The sequence below is a fragment of the Rhineura floridana genome, chromosome 2 (assembly GCF_030035675.1).
Source record: "Rhineura floridana isolate rRhiFlo1 chromosome 2, rRhiFlo1.hap2, whole genome shotgun sequence".
NCBI lineage: Eukaryota > Metazoa > Chordata > Lepidosauria > Squamata > Rhineuridae > Rhineura > Rhineura floridana.
In genome coordinates, this window is record NC_084481.1 from 94,750,013 (window position 1) to 94,771,656 (window position 21,644).

Genomic DNA, 21,644 nt, shown 5'->3' on the forward strand with positions numbered 1-21,644 from the left:
GAGTGCAGTGATTGGCTGGGTATATAAAGGGTAAGACAGTCTTTCAGGTATCCTGGTCCCAAGCTGTATAGGGCTTTGTACACCAAAAGTAGAATCTTGAACTTGGCCCAGTAGCAAATGGGTAGCCAGTGCAATTCTTTCAGCAGCAAGGTGACATTCTGGTGATACCCTGCTCCAGTGAGCAGTCTTGCCATTGCATTTTGCACCAGCTGCAACTTCCGGACCAACCTCAAGGGTAGCACCACATAGAGTGCATTACAGTAATCCAGCCTGGAGGTTAGCAGTGTGTGGACAACAGTGGTCGGGCTATCCCAGTCCAGAGACGGCTGCAGCTATCATACCAGCCAAAGCTGGTAAAAGGCACTCCTAGCCATGGAGGTACCTGGGCCGCTAGCGACAAAGATGGATCCAGGAGCACCCCCAGACTATGAACCTGCTCTTTCAGAGGGAGTACGACCCCATCCAAAGCAGGTAATTGACCAATTATCCAAACTCAGGAACCACCAACCCACAGTGCCTCTGTCTTGCTAGGATTCAGACTCAGTTTATTGGCCCTCATCCAGCTCACCACTGAGTCCAGGCAGCGGACAAGGGCTTGCACAGCCTCTCTCGATTCAGATGTTACAGAGAAATAGAGCTGGGTATCATCACCATACTGCTGACACCGTGCCCCAAATCTCCTGATGACCGCTCCCAAGGGCTTCATATAGATGTTAAACAGCATGGGGGACAAGATGGTACCCTGCGGCACCCCACAGCACAACTGCCAGGGGGCCGAAAGACAATCACCCAATGCTATTCTCTGAAAACAACCTTGGAGATAGGATCGAAACCACTGTAAAACAGTGCCTCCAATACCCATCTCACCAAATCGGCCCAGAAGGATATCATGGACAATGGTATCAAAAGCAGCTGAGAGTTCAAGTGAGAATAACAGGGTCATACTCCCCCTGTCCTTCTGATAAAGGTCATTCATCAGGGCATCCAAGGCTGATTCAGTCCCATAATCAGGCCTGAACCTAGACTGGGATGGGTCAAGATAATCTGTTTCATTGAAGAGTACTTGCAGTTGCTGCACCACAACCCTCTCAATCACCTTTCCTTACAAGGGGGTATTGCGACAGGGTGGTAGTTGTCACAGAGCAATGGGTCCAGGGTGGGCTTTTTCAGGAGCGGTCGAATCACTGCCTCCTTCAGGACGGCTGGAACCACTCCCTCCTGCAATGATGTGTTGACCATGCCCTGGATCCACTCAGTCAGACCCCCTCGGCAAGCTTTAATAAGCCAAGAAGGGGAAGGGTCAAGAGAACACGTTGTTGGCCGCATCATCGCAAGCATCTTGTCTACGTCATCAGGCCGCATCAACTGAAACCGTTCCCAAGAAGTTGCAGCAGACGTTGCACTGGACACCTCATTGGGGACTACAGTAGATGTGGATGGGGCATCAAGACTGCTACAGAGGCGAGCAACTTTACCCTCAAAGTGCCTTGCAAACAATTCACAGTGGGCCTCCAAAGGGTCTAAAAGTCCATTTCCTAGAGTTGATGTCAACAGACCCCTGACAATATGGAAATGCTCCACTGGACGGCTACTTGAGGATGCGATGGAGGCAGAGAAGTGGAGGCAGAGAAGAATATGTGTTACCAAAATACAGAATATTGATGTATTTTGGTATAATATACACTCAGCCCTGTTAACACTCTAGAACTGTAAACAATGAATGCACCTATCACCAATTTGGTGGTCATATTTTGAGCCCCTCCAGACTGGTAGGGATTTTTTCTAGGTATATTCTGCAACATGTCTTTGAAGCATTAGTGATGGATTTATACTGGACCATCCACACATCATTCTGCCTTGTTAGTTGTTCAGTGACCTTCCTCAATGTTATTGTATTATTGCCATCCAGAGGGGAACTCCTGAGCACAATGAGAGTGGGACAAACTGGAACATTTGTGGTATCGACTGTTACAGGATTTCAGCAGGAAATTATGGGACAAGCACCAACTGGAAACAAAGCAGTATAACTGCCCTGAAACTTTTGCAGCCACGAACAGTATTGAAAGCGGGATCACATATAACCTCCCCGCAATACCATCATGAGTGCAAGTCACCATGAATACACAATAAAAAGGATGTCTGGAATGATCCACCATGTCACAGGGACTGCAGAGCTTGAATCAGGAATCTCACAGGCTGAGGCAAGTTTTAAGGTAGCAGGTACTCAGGACTCAGAACCCTCTTCAGTTTCAGTAAGGAATAGGGATCTGAAACATTGGCCCCTGTGACTGGCAAGCAGTATGAAGCTTCAGGATTGGCTGGGCCTGATATGAATATTAAGATCCTGAACTTCTGCTCCTGCTTGGCCAATAAAGAAGTCCTTTATGTCTGCTGCCCTTCACACAAGTGATCTTTAAGGCTGAAAATGACTTTGCAGTAAGAACAAGAGCTGCTTAAAATATATTCCTGAACCCAGCTTCTCCACTATTACTTCTTTATAGATGTCTTGAAGTTCAGTTACAATCACTTAAAAAGAGAGTCTGAATTTATTCTGAGGACTTTTGATTAGGAGCAGCATATCCACAACTTTCTCAACTTTGGCTCTCACTCCAATGCTAATTATACTTCCCTATAGCAGAAACTAAATGAACAATGCACAGCTCATCTAACTGCATCATCACTGTAATTTAAATTAAACTATACTAGAATTCCCCTCCCCATTTCCCCTCCCCCCCTTGTGTAAAGTACTGTATAGAATGGAAGGCAGGAAACAGCCATGGAGAAGAGAGAAGCTAATGTGATCCTGTTAGCTCTCTCATTTGAAAATAAGACAGCTATTAGAATGGAGTAAAGTCAGCTACTGATTTGTGACATGCCTGGCCTCAAAGACCAGAATTTCCATAATGTAATTCTCAAGTCATGTGTCAGAGTGACTAAAATAGCTACAGTAGTTACCAGAATCATAGATAACAACAGCAGAGTACTGTTTGAACCCATCTGAAGAAGGGACAAACAGTAACCAGGGCACAGTAATAATCAGGCACTTTCTTGGGCTTTAAATATTCTGACAAATACAGGACATACCTGTCTCCCACTCATTGCAGAATCCCAATCTTTAGCCACTCTACTGTCCTCACAGTCATGGTAGATAATGGGTGCTTCCAGACTGTTTCTACTTTCAGGTAGGATTCAATCACATACTAGCACATTCAGGTTGTGCAATTGCACATGTTTGGGAGGTCTTGTGCAACAAATCTGCTTCCCCAAACAGCTGACTTTTTGCAATAAAGGAAGTGACAGGAAAATGCACTGGGAAGTGTGGGATAACATTTGCTTTTACACAACAACTTCTATCTTCCTCACACACAAATAAAATCAGAACAAATGCTCATTAAGAAGGAGAGCTCCCTTCTCCCTCTGACAAGTCCATGAAATTAGTCCCAAACTATGTCGGCCCTGGAGCTGGCATAATTATTTCTTTCCCACTTGCAGAAAAATGGAGGGAATGCTGAACAAACAGGTTGTCTGGAAGCACCCAAAGTAAGTTTCAGGAAAAATTAATCCAAATAACTTGATCTTGTTATGGAGCTATATAGAACACATAATGAAAACTTGTTTCCTATGACCATTTTACAAATTATGATATAGCAAACTGCGTTTGCCAGATAGTATATTGTCAACAGGGAGCTAAAGGCAATTCTGTACCTCTAAGCATGTCTCCTTTGCAGTTAACTACCATTGCTTCATTCTCCCATTTTCCCCAGAATCCTCCAACATAGCATTCACTTTCCCTATTCCCCAGTGTCTCTCCCAAGTTGTGCTAGGGAAAGATTAATGTCTGTTTATTGCACATTTTCCCTGCGGAGAGAAAGTGCATTTGACTAGTGCCCCTTATAATTGCAGTAGATATCCCCCCTTGTTAATTTGATAGGCTTCAGACTCCTCAGAGCTTAAAAGACTATGTAGTAAAACTGAGGGGTTCTAATACAAAAGGGAACTGGATAATGAGTAATATTTAGACAATATGGCCTCAGCTTGTTGTTCAGCTAATTCAGATTTTGTTAAGAGTCCTGACTTCAGGCACATGTCAGATTCAAGCCTTCATTAGTGGGTTGTGGCTGCACATAAAGCATCAAACTACAGGCACTAAAATATAGGCACATCCAATAATTTCAGGTCAAACTATCAACCGGGCCTTAATTTTCCTTACTGAGAGAATGCTGCTTAAGGCAGGATTTTCCATAACCCATAGCAGTGCATCCCAGTAATTAACTGAACAATTCACCTGAAGATACAGTGGCTTGTCCATTGTATGGAAGTTTTGAGCTGTATTTCTACACTACAAATCTGAGCTGTTTTGAGGATCACAGCTTTCCTAGAAGAATCATAGGTGACACTGCTGAGGATCATTTCTTATAGCTTCACAACCACTTCACAGGGCTACAAACTCTCAAGATATTAGATCAGAAGCTGTGATAGTTAAACAAGTTTGAAACTGGTTTAGATCTGTAGTAGTTTAAATTTAGCATCTCATATCAAGGTTGAAGAGTTTTTCACTAAAAGTTATAGGTTACAGGTCAGATATAGTAATGACGTGGGGAGAGTCTTTTGCTTTCATCTAAGAGGCTGCAAAACTAGGAGGTCAGTTTCTTCTGCCCTTGCAAGCTGGTCTGTAATATACAGCAATATTCCCTTAAATAAAGAACCCATGTAGACTCACAAACAGAACCTCAAGACTGCTTCTGCCTACAGGCTTTCGTATCAGTGAACCTGAAGGCCTTTCCCTTGCCTGAACATAAATTTCTCCTCCTTTTGTCTGTCCACATTCAGCTCTTCATTCAGTTCACATGGCTCTGTCACACCCAAAGCAGGGCTGGATTAAGCTGAGGAGGGCCCCTAGGCTGATCGGTGTTTGGGGCCCCTTCTCTTCTTAGGCACGCATGTGTGCCATCAACCAAGATGGCGACAGAGGCTTCAGCCCCTTAGGGAAACCTTGGCCGCCATCTTGAATGATGGCAAACTGCAAAAAACAGTGGAGAAAAAGGTAAGTGAAGCGGGGGGATGGCGGGCGGTTCAGAAGCTCTTGTCCCGCGATCTGCGGCTCCTGTCCTGCTTCCGCAGATCGTGGAAGGAGAGCGGAGGGCCCTCTTCCAGGGCCCCTCGGGCCAGTGCCGCACGGGCCCCTAAGAGCTCCGGGCCCCTAGGCTTCAGCCTACTAAGCCTAATGGATAATCCGGCCCTGAAAAGTTACGCAGTTCAGTGGGTAAGGTATACTATATACGTGCATCCAGAGCCTAGCAGCTATTATAGTGCTCAGCTATTTCCCAGTGGGAGAAAAATAGCAGTTTCCTGTATTGCTATTTATGTGTGTGTGCTCTCTCCCCACTATCTCTAAGACAGTGCTTTCATATATGGTAGTAGCAGCAGGCAAAGATGGATGGGAGAAGGGGGAGAGGGGCAAATAGTCACAGCACAGGATGTGTGGTCTCTGTACTTATTTGTAAGGCTGCACTGAAGCCTCTAAGATTCTCCAACACTAGCCTATGATGTTCAGTGGTGAACAATCAGATGATCATCACCTAAAATAATATTAGGCCGTAAGGCAACTCTAGATATGACCCACCAAGGCAAATGCAGCCTATCAGACCATGTACAGCAGGCTGTCACGATCTTAACAAAGCTCTTGCTTTGCATGTCTGCCTGGGATTACAAAAACAGAGAGCTTTTGAAGATCTTGGTGGGCTACAATTCAAGGCTGGTGCATAGTGTATGGCTTGGTGAGCTGGAGGTTGTGTAAAGCTCTTAAGACTGCTGTCTGAAAAATGAAGGAAAAGCAGCAAATAACAGCTCCCACCAACATGTGCTATTGCCCAACGAGGAGAGAAAAGTTAAGGATCATCATATAATCAAATGTCTCCATGAGGTAATGCAGTGTGTACCTGCCAAAGCTTTGATCCGGGATCTCTCAAAGAGCCTGGCAGAACTGTTGTCATTGTCCAGCTCATCATCAGAGGCTTCCCAACGAGCGTTGATCCGGCTGTACTGCTGCTGAATCTCCAAGTGATCAAAATCAGTGGCCGATGTCATAATTCTGGATGTTTTGCTGCTGTACTTGTTTTAGTTGACATGAAAAGATCCCTGAAGGGAAGCAAAGCAAAGTGTTACCTTTCCCAGGAAATGTGTTTTTAAGCTCCAACTGCCATCAAAACACACGCACGTAGCAAAAAGCAAAACAAAACACCTCAAAGTAATTTAAGGAAACTGCAAGCCATGATTGCCATTTATATATTTTTCTAACTCCCGACTTCTACACGTTACGAAATATTGCAGCAGCCACCAGCAGGATATTTAAATGCATCAGTGTTAACTGTGCCCAGTAGGTGGAGGTATAACTTATAGGAAGATTGTATTTCCCATAGCACAGACTGCCCTTGTGCGGAGCTTACAGGAGGCTGAAAAACATTATGCTAGTCTCAGGCTGTGTACACATAGTAGTATAAAGTGGACTCAATGCATCCCAAACGCACATGTTTTTTGCATCATCCACATGACCTCATACAAATGGCAAGTCCACACTTTCCCCCCATTTAATTTGGATTTTCCCAATCTGTGGATAATGCAGTAATGGGAAAAAACTAACATAAAAGTGGATGTTACCCAACTGTGGACGTACTGAAACACATTGTGTGGGTGGTTTGTTTGTATTTTTTAATGTGTGCGTGAACATTTTGCTGGGTGCCATTTATCACCTACTTCCATTGGTGAGGCACTTCTTGAGGCTAGAAGGACTAGATAACACCACAGTGCTCTCTCTTTCTGAAAATGCACATTTTCTCTACTACTTTTTTGTGGGAACAAGCCATAGCATGAATCCTGTCTGGCTTCTTCAGCCTCTTAAGAGAGCAGAAGGATAGAATCAAATGATGCATGCAGCTAGTCAAGTTTGGTTCAAGCGATGTTGCAACTGTAAACAAAATTTAAACATTAATGTACTCACAATGCAATGCACTCTGCAATATTGTGTTGTAGCCAAGGGTAGGAACTGTTATCCTCCTGAAGGGATTTCCCTGGTTCAGCCCCCTTACCCTGCTCCAGACAAATGAATGGAGAAATGTTCATTCTGTTCCCTATGAAGCAAGGGCACAGAGGCTACAAGTGGGAAAACCAGGAAGGAGTGGTAAGGACATAGGGAAGTGTAGGCACATAGGAAGCTGCCTTATACTGAATCAGATCATTAGTCTAAGCTGACTGGCAGGAGCTCTCCAAGATTCCAGGCTAGGTACATTCCCAACCCTACCTGGAAATGCTGGGAATTGAACATGGGGCCTTCTGCATGCAAAGCAGATGCTCTACCACTGAGCTACGGCCCTTCCCCTGAAATGTAACCACATTGATTGTCCTCACCCAGATGAACAGAGCCTGTGATCAACAGCACCTCTACCTTATTTTCAGTGAGTTTGTTCACCCAGATTAATTCCTCAAGTTTGTCATTCCCTTTGCCTCTCTGGGATCTGAAGACAGAAATGAAAGGTAGAGCTGCTTGCCATCAGCACACTGGTGACACTTCAGTCTAAACTTCTGGATGATCTCTCCCTGTGGTTTCATGTAGATATTGAAAAGCAAGGGGGACAGGTTGGAATCCTGTGACCCTCTGAATGTCAAAGGCTGGGAGATCCCATCTTCTGGAATCAATCCTCCAAAGTGACCAGAACTGGTGCAAGACTATGCTTCCTACTCCTGTTCCTATCACCACAAGTTGTTCCAGAATGATAACATGTTATATTGAAAGCTACTAAGAAGTCCAGAAGGACCAACAAGGTCATACTCATTCTACCCATCTCCTGATGTTAGTCACTCACTATTTATTTATTCATTATATATTTATTTATTTATCAAATGTATATCTTGCCCTTCCTCCCAGAGGGAGCCCAGGGGGGCAAACAAAAACACTAAAAATACTCTGAAACATCTTAAAGACAAAAGACTTTAAAACATATTAAAACATATTAAAACAACACGACTTTAAAAGCATTAAAACAAAACATCTTTAAAACATTTTTTAAAACAACTTCAAAAACATCTTAAAAAGCAATTCCAGCACAGATGCAGACTGGGATAAGGCCTCTACTTAAAAGGCTTGTTGAAAGAGGAAGGTCTTCAATAGGCACCAAAAAGATAACAGAGATGGTGCCTGTCTAATATTTAAGGGGAGGGATTTCCACAGTGTTAGTGCCATAACACTAAAGGTCCACTTCTTATGTTGAGCGGAGTGGACCTCCTGATAAGATGGTATCTGCAGGAGGCCTTCACTTGCACAGCACAGTGATCGACTAGGTATATAACAGGTAAGACGATCTTTCAGGGCTTTGTACCAGCAAAACTAGAACCTTGAACTTGGCCAGAAGGTAATGGGCAGCCAGTGCAATTCTTTCAGTAGCAGGGTAACATGTTGCCAATACCCTGCTCCAGTGAGCAGTTGTGCTGCTGCATTTTGCACCAGCTGCAGCTTCCAGACCAACTTCAAGGGCAGGCCCACATAGAGTGCATTACAGTAATCCAGCCTGGAGGTTACCAGTGTGTGGACAACAGAGGTCAGGCTATCCCAGTTCAGAAACAGCCACAGCTGTCTTACCAGCCAAAGCTGGTAAAAGGCATTCCTAGCCACTGAGGTCACCTAGGCCTCTACTGACAAAGATGGATCCAAGAGCACCCCCAGACTACAGACCTGCTCTTTCAGAGGGAGTACGACCCCATCCAAAGCAGGTAATTGACCAATTATCCAAACTCAGGAACCACCAACTCACAGCACCTCTATCTTGCTAGGATTCAGACTTAGTTTACTGGCCCTTATCCAGCTCACCACTGAGTCCAGGCACTGGTCCAGGGCTTGTACGGCCTCTCCCGATTCAGATGTTACCGAGAAATAGAGCTGGGTATCATCAGTGTACTGCTGACACCTCACCCCAAATCTCCTGATGACCACTCCCAAGGGCTTGATATAGATGTTAAACAGCATGGGGGACAAGATGGTTCCTTGCGGCACCGCACAGCACAACTGCCAGGTAGCCAAACAACAATGCTATTGTGTGAAAACAAATAGGATCAGAAGCACTGTAAAACAGTGCCACCGACACCCATCTCACCAAGCCGGCTCAGAAGGATACCATGGTCAATGGTATCAAAAGCTACTGAGAGATCAAGTAAGAATAAGGGGCTATCAGCACTCCCCCTGTTCTCCTAATAAAAGTCATCCATCAAGGTGACCAAGGCCAGTTGGTCCAGGGTAGGCTTTTTCAGGAGCGGTCAAATCACCACCTCTTTCAGGGCAACTGGGACCACTCTCTATGACAAAGATGCATCCACCACACCTTCGATCCATTCGGTCATACCCCCTCGGCAAGTTTTAATAAGTCAAGAAGGAAAAGGGTCGAGAGGACACGTTGCTGGCTGCATCATCGCAAGCACCTTGTTCATGTCATAAGTCTACAACAAATGAAACCGATCCTAAGAAGTTGAGACAGACATTGCACTGGATACCTCACGGAGGACTATAGTAGATGGGACATCAAGATTGCTATAGATGCAGACAACTTTGCCCTCAAACTGCCTTGCAAACAACTCACAGTGGACTTCCAAAGGGTCTAAAACATTTTCTGGAGTGTTATCAGACCCCTGACAATACAAAAAAGCTCCACTGGACAGCTACTTGAGGATGCAATGGAGGCAGAGAAGGAGGCTTTCTTCTTCGCCCTCACCGCCACACAGTGGGCACGGTTATGATGTTTCATTCGTGCCTGATCAGCCTCACAGCACATCTTTCACCACTTGCACTCTAGCCGTTGTCCAGCCTGTTTCATTGCCCTAAGTTCACAGGTGTATCAAGGTGCAAATCAGGCTCCAAAATGCCAGAGAGGTCACTCAGGAGCAACCGTTTCAAGAGCCTGATGTGCCTCATTGTTCCACAGCGTGACAGGACTTCAACAGGGTCATCTGCTCTATTCACTGGGAACTCCCCCAGAGTGTTCAGGAATCATTCCATTAGTTTTATGGGGAAGACCATCTTAATCTGTCCACCACCATCCTGGTGCCCTCCACATATTGTTGGACTACAGCACTATTGCTGGAATATCCAAGGTCATGGACAATGGGAGTCTGAGTCCAACAACATCCGGAAGGCATCACATTGGCCACCCCTGCACTAATGCAACCAAGACAGTTTTTACTCTAAAACCTGGCATAAAGCCAGACTGAAAACAATCTTTAAAAGCAGTTTCATCCAGAAATATATGGAATAGAGATGCCACAACACATTAAAACAGGTTGTCTAGAAAAGGCACATTCAATAACAGGCAACAGTTATTATGCTCACTGAGTGCCAGATTTGGTTCCCCTCACTACCACATATTTCTCCAGAGGAGCTGGATTACCATCTCCTTTCAAGGCGTTGGCACTGCATTCTCCTTCAAAAAGAGGCACTGACTACTACCTGAAAGACTCAGACAGAAATACCTGCTCTGGCATCTGTAATCAACCAAGTTGGGCAATATGTTTTTTATTATGCATTGCCAAATTAAACTGAACATTTTGGGGAAGAGATGCAATTTTATGACCCTTAAGCTCTTTATTTATGGCTGCTGTTACAGTCAGAGCATGGTAGCACTTGGGGGCAGTTCAAGAAATTCCTGCCTCCCCACAACCTACTACTGTGTTGAAGCTGACCTGACCTTACTGTATTATCATCTATACAATGCCTTCTACAGGAGAATGGCCATACTCAAAACTTACTTGTATTCCTCCTTCCTGAAACATTTGTAAAGCTTGCTGTCCTGCGCCAAACATTTCTGTTAGGACTTTTTTAAAAAAACACTCACCAATGCTAAAGTGGCACTGCAAGTTGTTATTGAAGGTCTCTCTCTCTCGGTACTGTTGTTTCTTCAGTATTAAATTACATCTGTGATTTATTGAGGAAAAATGGGACACAGAACAGAAATTGTATAATCTAATATTTTATTGCATACTTTGTCCAAAATTGTATTTTTGATTTTATTTTCTTTGTAAGTCACTTTGGAATGTCCTTTGGTTATGGGAAGTGATAAATAAATTTAACTAAACTAAACTAATCTGGCTGATTTCTATCCAAACCCAACTAATGCAATCTAGTCAATGCCTAATTTCCACTGAAATCAGCATAAAATCATTTCTTTCTGATTTCAGTGAGTCTTAACTGTGTTTCACTTTCCTCTGACTGCATCTTTTTCCTTCATGGGGCTTTGAGCCAAGGGCTTTGCAGAACACAATGGCACACATTTAATTGTTTGGAACTTTTTAAGCAGAGAAATTGGCCCAGGAAAGCTAAATTTGGAATTATGGCTAAGAGTCTGTGTTTAATAAGAATTTAATGTCTCACACAATTTAGTAAGTGCAATTCTGATCAATGATTACTGAAAGCATGGCCAAGAGACTCAGAAATTCGGCTGGTGTGACAAGAGTTTTTTTCACTATTTACCAGACAAGTCTCACATTCCAAATATATTCACTAATAGGCAAAAAACCTTGCAGTTTAAGAATGTACCTATAGCCAACAGATATTGCTATCAAATTTTAAAAAGCAGGGAAATTGGGCAGCTATAGTGAATGCATTTTCCCCATTTTTTCCACAGTGAATGCACCAGGGGAGCAGGAGACCTGACCTCCTCTCTGAGATATTGTACTGCCCTACAAATTTATCAAAATGCAAACACAATTTGGGTTGGCCTTTCACAGACCAATCCACTTCCTGTGTAGCTTGGAAGAATTTGGTAACATGTGCCTCACGGCATATGGTAACTGGTGGCAACACCAGCCATCTTCAAAGATGGAGAATTACATTTTTGTATGTTTGCTGGTGTTCTTCTTACTTTGCTTCTTTTCTGTGCTACTACTGTTTCTACAGAGAATCTAACCTAGAAAATTATGTTTTTCTCATTATTGTTCTTAGAAATCTGTGTGGAATTTATTTTTATTAATTTCAAAGCCTTTTTATTGGTCGATGTCACATGATGCTGAAGATAGCCCTTTGTGTTTCAAATTGGAGGTTATGCTCTATTTCTATTTTGGGCGCATTCACAGTTGAATCTGAAACTTCAGTTTGATGTAAAATCAGACAGATTACAATATGTTGCTACTTAAGCAATAACTCTAGCTGTTGGGAAAAAAAACTTGGCCTTCCCAAGATGCATGTTTTCAGCCTGCTATGCTTGAACCACTTCACTTAAGGAAAGGTAGGCACGGTCAATTAAAAACATAGAGCACCTGTAGAATTTTGCTACAATATGTTTCACCTCCTACTGTTTTATCTTGTGCAAACTGAGACACTCCTCATGTCCATTGGAAACTATTCTGCAGAACTTATTCCACAGTTGTTTTTGGAGTTTTTTTTTTAGTGTTGCAAAGTGTTGCTGTAGTTCACATATTCACAGAAATAGGAAACTTCTCTAAATTTGCAAAGTAAATCAAACATATTTAAAGTGACTATCTGAACTATATCAACTGTTTTAATATTGTTGCTTCCTCCCTGCTAAAACAAGATCAGCACAGCACATCTTGTTTCTGTTATTTGGGCTGACTGCAGGTGTTGCCACCACTCACCATATGCTCAGAGGCACATGTTACCAAATTCTTCCAAGCTACACAGGAAGTGGACTGGACTGTGAAAGACCAACTCAAATTGTGTTTGCATTTTTACTAATTTCTAGGGCAGTACAATATCTCAGAGAGGAGGTCAGGTCTCCTCAAAGAATCCTGGGAAGTATAGTTAGTGAAGGGTGCTGAGAGTTGCTAGGAGACCCCCTCTTCCCCTCACACACCTTCAATCAGAGTGGCTGACTGTTAAACCACTCTGGCCACTGGAGCTCTGCCAGGGGAATAGGAGACTCCTCTCAGCACCCTTCACAAACTACACTTCCCAGGATTCTTTAGGAGAAGCTATGACTCCCTCACATGAAATCAAAGTCTGGTGTGGGTGTGGCCCCCTAATTAGCCAAGCCAAGCCAAGCAGCTGTTGAGTCTGGCTTTTAGAACACTGACAGTTGGTTCTTACTGAGCATGCCCAACACTATCATTGAGTTCAAGCCAAAATTTCTTTCAGCCAGGCATTTTTTTAACTTTTAAACGGCAGAAGATGAAGGTCAGAGTATTGGGCAAGATCAGTAATAGGACTACAGGTACTCTGTGAACATGGCTGATTTTTAATGAATTTCAACAGATTATGAGAACTCTGACAGAAAAAAGTCCAAAAGGGCTCTGGAGTTTTTTTCTCTCTTTTTAGACTTTGAACTCTCTATTCTCTCTGACTGTTTTGTGTATTGCCATGAAAATTTAGGGGGTTGTTAAGCAAGTGTTTCCGAGTTCAGGACTATACATTTTGTAAGGTTTTGTTTTGAAATGAGCTTATGGGAAGCATCAGAATGGCATGGGGGGTATTTTCAATTTAACATTGCGGAATGTAAAAAATCCACTCTGGTCATAGTATACAGCCACTGTATAGTCAGACTGAGGGCAGTCTATGATATTAAATTTTCCCTGTTTTATCTGTTTACTAGCCAAATACGCAACAAACATCAAGAATATGTAAGACTCTCTGTGTAATGGATAAAGTTTGCCTTTATTTTCATTCCTACAAGCTGCTCAAGGCAAGAGTCATGCCCTGCTCAAGTCCCACTGTGGACAACTACCCTGTCCTACATCCACTGCTGTCTTCTCCCACTCCAGCTCCAATGTCCCAAAGTTGCTCTCTGCAGCCTCTATTGATTTAACCTACTTGGCAATGCACACTCATGCCATGCCACAGCGCATATATCAGGGGTGGGGAACTTGTGGTTCTCCAGCTGTTGTTGGGACTATAACTCCCATCATATCTGACCATTGGGCATGCTGGCTGGGGCTGATGGGAGTTGGACTCCAACAACATCTTGAAAGCAACAGCTTCCCCACCCCTGGTATACATATTTAGGTTGAAATTGCATAATCTAGCACAGGCATATTACAGTACTGTCACAATCACTTGGGAATCTCTCTTTCAGATAAGATGCATTACCACCACTTAGAGGCATAATTCTCCCACTTTCAATGTCATCCTACTCCCTCTAGCAAAATATGTTTCAGTTACTTGCCTCTCCCAGATGTTTACCCATACTGCCCTTTGGCCAGACTGCAATACTACCATGTCTTGTCATTGCTACAGTTTGACACACTATATTTCTTTTTTCTACATTACCTGCCCCCCCCGCCATTTCCTTCTCTATTACCTACTTGATTTCACCAGTGTAATTTCCTTCAACTTCTCTCCAGAAAATATAAATCTATACCCAAGTAGATTTCCTACAACCCTCCCTCAGGTCATCCCTGAAAGGAATACAGTCTGGAAAAGCCTTATGGGCTTCTCATCTTCTTGGAGAAAAATGCTAGTCCAATCATCTTGGAAGAAAGAAATGCTAGTGAAATTGGTTGTTAAGTTTCACTAAAGACTAGGGAGAGGGAAGAAACACTGAAGGAAATACTATGAAGCATAGTATAGCATTCATAATAGCATGAAAAATAGTATGAAACACGGTCATGGAAGAGGAGGAAGAACTGGGTAATGTAGCTGTTAAAAGGGACATGAGGAGGCACTTCTGTACAGGAATAATAGGTTAAAATGTGAAAAACACTGTTCCTGAATACATACCATTCTGTGAGGGAAATAGCGGATGATGGGTGGAGGACTAAAGAACAGAAAGTATTTTTTCACAAGTGACCCAAAAATTCAGGGAGGTTGAAATAAAATTGTTAATCTACCTTCCTGCATTAGTAATCTATCAATTTTAAAACCTGCACTCACATTTAAAACTGCATTTGTCTTTTGCACATTCACATCAGCAGCTGGAAGAGGCTCAAAAGCACTAAGTGGTAGATGTCAAATTTGTTTGACAGTCACTCTGTGTATTTCCCACAGCCAGACCTCATATACAGTACAATAAAATGTAAGCTGTTCTAACACTATAGGGTGGTGCATACATTTTTATGCACTGATTTATTTCAACCTATCCTATATATTTATGTTTGGGGGAAAGAAACGAGGGCCTATAAATTTAGAGGCTGGGCCTACAATAGCCTGGGACTATTACACATATAATTATCCCTTGTTGTTACCCATGACAGTCATTTCCTTTTGACCAGAACTCTTCTGAAGACTCAGTCTGAGGCAAGGGTCACAAAAGGCTCAGCAATTCCCTGTCACTTCATAGTGGTGAGAATTGTAAGCATTTGAAGATGAGGAGGAAGAGGGGGAGGAGACGGCTGCTGATGACACAAATACATTTAAGCCAGACTTACACTATTGTCCGAAGGCACTTTACTGTGGTTTTCCTCACTGTAACTTTAAAGGTGAAGGGTTGGGTGGCATCTTTCTCCTAGACAATAGGCTGAAGATTAAACAGACTTTTACCTTCTCCATCACTTCCCACATCACCAAAGTGGGTCCAGGAGGAGAAAGTGGACACATAGGCAGATGTATAAGTGTGGAAAAATGTGTAGACAGTAAGTTATTTTTGCAAGATTCTCTTGTCTGGTCAGCAGTTATATGTAGGCAGCTGGTCCCTGCTGTTGAGCTGTGCCTTCCTGTTTAGACGTAATCACTTTTCTAGACCATGTCCTCTGAAGTGGAGATTTTCTGTCTCATTGAAAGGACAAAAATTCCCACCAGATGGAGACTTTTATAGCCAACTTCATCATCTAAAAGTTCACACCTTTTCTGCTGTCTTATGTACTTTCTCTCCAGTCTTTTTTCCCCATTTGCAGACCTTCAAGCATGTTAATGCCTTTGGCCTGGGCACAGAGCTATCTAGCAAGCACACTCCCTGCTCTAACTGCCGTGCCAAACACTATTCTAATAATACCAACCCAGCTCCAACATTCCTGTCATCAGAGGATACCCAAGTGTTCAGATATTTCGGTGTGCTTGAATTGCTTCCATGATCACTGAAACAGGACCCTACTGCAGCTCTGAACAGGAAATGAGCGAGGATGAAATGTAGGACAAAACAGCCACCTGCGCACTAGGAAAGAAGTTTGTTGTCTCCACAGCAATTTATCAGAGCTCTATGAGCAGTGATTTTCAGAGCCTCCACTGGTATTGAAGGAAGGAAGGAAGGAAACCTGGCTAGAGAATGCAACAAGCTGCCTGGAACTTAGTACTATCTGGGGATGTTGACCCAAATAACAATCCAAATAACAATTACAATACCGGGCCAGTATTATAATTCTATTATTACAGATGGAGGGCTGGGCTAAGAGACCTCCTTATAAAACTAGAGCATGGGTAAGGAACTGTATCTGGTCAGCAGCCCAGATAGTTATCTCCCCCACCCCTTATAGGCAAAGTTTGAGAGGTGGACATGATCATGATCAATGGCCTGACATCACAATGATGTCAGCTGACCATTTTTCCCCACATGGGTTTTGTGGAGCACTTTGCAAGGGATTTCACACAAAACCAGGCAATCTGCAAGAGATGGTTGGGTCTTGTGGCACACATTGCACAGAGCATTGCAGGCACAGCCAATCAAGCTGACCCTCTTTCGGCTGAGCTAGGCCATTACGTGTTCCTCACCTGATTTCATATATGACATCAGATGTAGGACAGGTGGGTGTGACTTGGCTGAAATGGCCTCAGGGGCCAAATGGGCTCTACCTGAAGAAGAGCTAAGGTGCCTCCAGGCTGCCACTATTTTAGGGGAGGGATTCAACCACATAGTGGAACTTTAGGTTTGCACAGTTAAAGTGGATTAAAGGGCTCTGTCACCCCTGTGCAACAAATTCACTTTAAAAAAGAATCAAACTGTTTGCAGCTTGGAAAGTGATGGGAAATGTACTGAAAAGTGTGGCATTAACAAATGACTAATGGAAACACACATGAAAACCCCACAAGCAAGAACAAATGCTCAATATAATCTAACTAGGGTTGCCAGGCTCAGAGCCTGAGACTGATCCTATATCTTTAGGAGCCAAGAAAGTCAGCCAAGTGCAGGTGTTCTTGCAACCCTGTAATGGGAAAAACCACAAGATGGAATTCTCCCTTCCCACTGCACAACTTTTAAAGATACAGAAGTCCTCTCGGTTGCCAGGCCCGGCCTCCAAGAGGTCTTCTGTATCTTTAAAAGTTGTGCAGGGGGAAGAGAGAATTCCACCTTGTGGTTTTTCCCATTACAGGGTTGCAAGAACACCTGCACTTGGCTTACTTTCTCTTCTCCTAAAGATACAGGATCAGTCTCAGGCCATGAACCTGGCAACCCTAATCTAGAGAGAGTTCACAATAAGTTTCAAATGATTTTAATATTTTGTAGGAAGTATAGAGCATGTGAGAGAATGACTGCATGAACCTTGCAATTCTCAGGCTAGAGCGAGGCAACAGTATTTAAGAAAACTGGATGGCTTGAGAGAGGCGTTGTTTGTTTTATCCTATTGTTACCTATGGTCAATCACATTTTGAAAGAATATAAAAACCTGCAAAACCTGTTTAGCAGAAGTGAAAATGAAATGAGCATCAATCCCCCTTTTAAACACCTTCAACTCTCTGAAAAACCTATCCAGCCGAAGGAAAAGATTATCAAGAATTGTAGAAGTCTGGTGAAGAACTGAGCCACACCCACATAAGGCATAACTCCTTGTAACTTAACCCAGTGGAGATATCTGGGGTTTTGTGCCTGGTCTAGTCTCTCCTCTAACCCCACCCATGTGCATCCATGTGCAGATATTGATAGCAGTAATTCGTGACTACTTGTCACAGGCAACATACTGAAGTATAATGCACATTGGGAGCGCTTCCTGCAATATTAAATTAATTTAATTAATTAGTGTTAATTAAATTAGGTGTTTCCAAAAATGTTTCACTAAGTACACCAAGCTTCACTCAGGATTAGGGATGGAACAATCTGTCAGTTTTGGTTCTCTCAGTTTCTCATTTTCTAATCTCAGTTTAGGTTCTCCACATTTCTATAGCGGTTTGTAATTTCTTTTTAAAAATCCTCATAAAAGTTCTTCAGCATTTTAGTGTGAAATTCTCCTAATAAATACATTTTTGCATGCAGTTTTGACTAGTGCACACATTTTTGCAAGCAATTTATTATTATTTATTAATTACATTTATACCCCGCCTTTCTTTTCATGATAGAAACCCAAGGCGGCTTACATATGGTTCCCAAGCGGTCTCCCATCCACGTACCGACCAGACCTGACCCTGCTTAGCTTCAGCAAGGTGCTGGCCTTATGTGCCTTTAGACCACAGCCTGGGACCTGGGACAATTTATCCTAATATAATGCATTTTTGAATTTAATTTTCATCAATATATTCATTTTGGGCACACTTTCCCCTGAATTTTTATAAACATTAGTTGGAGAACTGCATCATAAAATTTGGATATGTGTGAATTTTGAAGGATGGCTGTGTTTCAGTTGTCATATTCTGGAAAGTGCGGATTTGATAAATTCAGCTTTAAATGCAGGGTGAATCAAATGTCTTGCCTATCCCTACTCAGGACCCAATGTCCCAGGATCCAAGAGGCATTGGATCCTGAGTGAAGAATTTTGTGAACAAAACTGTCCCCCTTTTTTCCTTCCATCAGTGGAGTGTCCAACATCCATATGCATAATTTGGGGGGGGGATATTTTCTGCTGATCATCATGGAAGAAGTAGGGTTACCAAAAAAGAAAATCCAAGTGCCACAGGGCTGGAGTTGGGAAGAACCCAAGAGTACATGTGACTAGCAGGAGAGGAATTCTTCCGGATCTAGATTTACTATAACTGAGGTATCAGAATACAAAATCACAATATAATCTTCCTAAGTTTATAGCACTTGCTCCTTGAACCCAACAAAGCTGTTCCTGTCACACCAGACCAGAGTTGTATAGCTCTTAAGGTTTAAAAACAACAACACAAAATTGATTTTACAGTCTAAATCTGTGAATGGTCAATGTGTAATTCGATCCACTAGGTTGTCACAACCCATTGTTCCACTTAAGAAAATACAAACCACTTGATCCTTTGGACAAAAGAAACCTCCACACATATTTGCTTTTGGACATCTTGCCCAATTCTTTTGGATAGTACACATGCCAGGTGCCTGGCTGGCTCCAACCCATGTTTCTAGTGGAATGTGTCCCCACTGTATCACTGACAAGTAGGATCTGTGCAATGCAGCTGTTTCACTCCCATTACACACTGGGCACGTTGTGAGGCAGACAGGCACAGGCACTCATACTACAGATTCTAACTACACAGTACTCAACTTTCATTCAGTCTCCTTTGCAGACTCCTTTGAAAACTTCATTTTCTTCAGAGCCATACCTTCACTACCAAACCAGAGATAAAATGAGCAGGAGAAATCATGGCAGCAATTTGTTTTCACTCTAAAACATTTAAAAAGGAAAACTCTAGCTGAGATCAGGTAGTCTAGCCTGCTGTTCCTTTCAAATGTAGCAGGATTTTAAGTACTGAACACCATGCTGAAAGCACCAAAGACCGCTGCCTGGAGCTAAGTATTTCCAAGGTACATTCAAGGCCGATAAAGTTATCATTACACTTACTGAAGAGGATCAGAACTGCATCACTCAAAACAGCAGTTGTTGATCAACTACAATTGCACAAGCACACAAAATGATCTACCAGAAAGGTTGCTTACCGCAAACACACTCTCTCAGCCCAGAATTAGGTAAAGTGTTGCGGTATGCCTCTTGCAAAGAATTCTCAGCTCCGTATGCTTAGCTAAAATAGTAATGAATGACAACTGCCAAGTCTCTTCCTCTCTCTCAGCAGGCTGGCACGATAGAAAGGGTGGGGGGAAGCATGCGCATGCCACTGCAGGTCATTTGAAAGATATAGATAGCAAGTGTGTGCATATATATCTAAAATTGTCTGCGAGCAGCTGTTGGTTCAGAACAGCTCTAAGAGGATCAAGTTTTCCCCTACAGCCACAGCATGTACCTGTGGAGCATAGGCAGGAACAAAGTCACTATTAGTTCATATAGCATCATTCAGCATGCAAAGTCTTGCACAATTACCATGCAATAATTCAGTGAGGTATGTTAAGATGCAATATGGTAAGTTGCCCAAGGCTACCTAGCAAGTTTTGTGACTCAGTGGTAATTTGCACCTTGATCTCGTATTCCATTTAAATGCCAACTCTCCACCCGCTGCAACAAATTTAAGTTAAGAAGTTTAGGCCATTGTTGCTAGTGACAACAAGAACAACAGAATTATTGTCAGAAACATCATAATAAGGATGATCTACCTTTCTGGGGAAAAAGTTTGAGGTAAATAAGATTAAATGGTAACACGTAAAAGAGTTGTTTATGTCAGGGGTTGGGAACTTGTGGCCCTCCAGATGTTGGTGGACAATTCCCATCATACATGACCATGCTGTCTGGGCTGATGGGAGTTGAAGTCCAACAACATCTGGAGGGCCACAGATTTCACATCCCTGGATTGGCCTTTTAGGAAAAAAGAATGAGAAAGAAAGGCTGAAGTGGGAAGGTGTACGGTGGCATCTCAGGAGGCATAGTCCAACATTTTAATTTCTTCCATTCAACAAAGGAGTTGCCCATCCTCTCTCTTCAGAACATCTATTAAATAGATTCTATTTTATAGAAGAGGGAATTATGTGGTGCCTCTTCTGTGTTTTGCTTGTAAATCCTGCCAAGAGCTCTTGCAGCCAGTGGTTACTGTTACCCTAGTATTCACTTTACTATTGCTATATGAGAAAGGTTCAAGGACATCTTTGCAGCAGATTTTGTAAAAGTCAATCAACTCTTCACCACTCTCAGCTGTCAGAAAAAAAAATAGATTGTCAACATCTTTTTTGTTACCTGAGCCACAATTACAGTACACAGAACATCTGCACAATACACTACTGTAAACTGACAAGATGCACACTGTACAAAAATACCTGGAAGTGCAAAGCAGGCACAAGGGGCTCCAAAGTGTGGGTAGAAGTGTGCTGTCTTGCATTTGCTTCTCTCACTGTGACTCCAGACACAATCCTGATTAACATATCACAATCTGAATGGGGACCTCTGGATTTACATACATATGTCTCCATCGCTGACCAGAGTCCACTATAGAGGTCCCTAGAGCTAAGCAGGGTGGAGGGAAACATACCTAATTCATAAAATATTAAAGAAATCAGAGATCTCTAAGAAATTTAATTCCTCTTCTGTCGAAGAAACCTGGTTGCCTGTCAGGCAATGAAAATCACCCCGATGGATTATACCAGTTATGACTGTTTTGGGGACAACCTAAACCAAATAACTTCCATCTGTCTCCTGACTGGTAGGAAGAAATGCCATGTTGCAGAAGACTGGCAAATATAACCCCTCTTATATACATACTAACAGCAGCAACCTCCAAATGATCATTACCTTTGTGGCAACACATTCCCAGGTTATTTCTATGACAAATACTGCGGCCATAATTCTCTACATTGACCATTTTCGTACCATGTCTAAGCTGCAGCTACATCAGCCATTTCAGAGTAGTTGATGAGAACATGAGGCGCCCAGATTCCCAACCACTTTCCCATACATAAGAACTGGCATGGAATGCGGAAGGCTGCTTTCTCCTCTTGGCCACAATC

The 21,644-nt window shown here is 42.8% G+C and overlaps 1 protein-coding gene across 8 annotated transcripts in view; it reads right to left on the minus strand.

Annotated features, from left to right (window-relative positions):
• The window catches only part of SPTB (spectrin beta, erythrocytic), a 167,540-nt gene that overhangs the window by 98,591 nt on the left and 47,305 nt on the right, over positions 1 to 21,644 (minus strand). For 2 of the 8 annotated variants that reach the window (XM_061609475.1, XM_061609485.1), the window contains exon 2: positions 5,940 to 6,138. In XM_061609475.1, the coding sequence (XP_061465459.1) occupies positions 5,940 to 6,087 (148 nt within the window). In that variant the 5' untranslated portion in view covers positions 6,088 to 6,138. Of the gene's footprint in view, positions 1 to 3,084; positions 3,196 to 5,939; positions 6,139 to 6,997; positions 7,150 to 10,871; positions 10,952 to 19,694; positions 19,754 to 21,644 lie in introns of those variants that run through there. The other 6 variants (XM_061609479.1, XM_061609481.1, XM_061609476.1 and 3 more) reach the window with 5 other exon arrangements.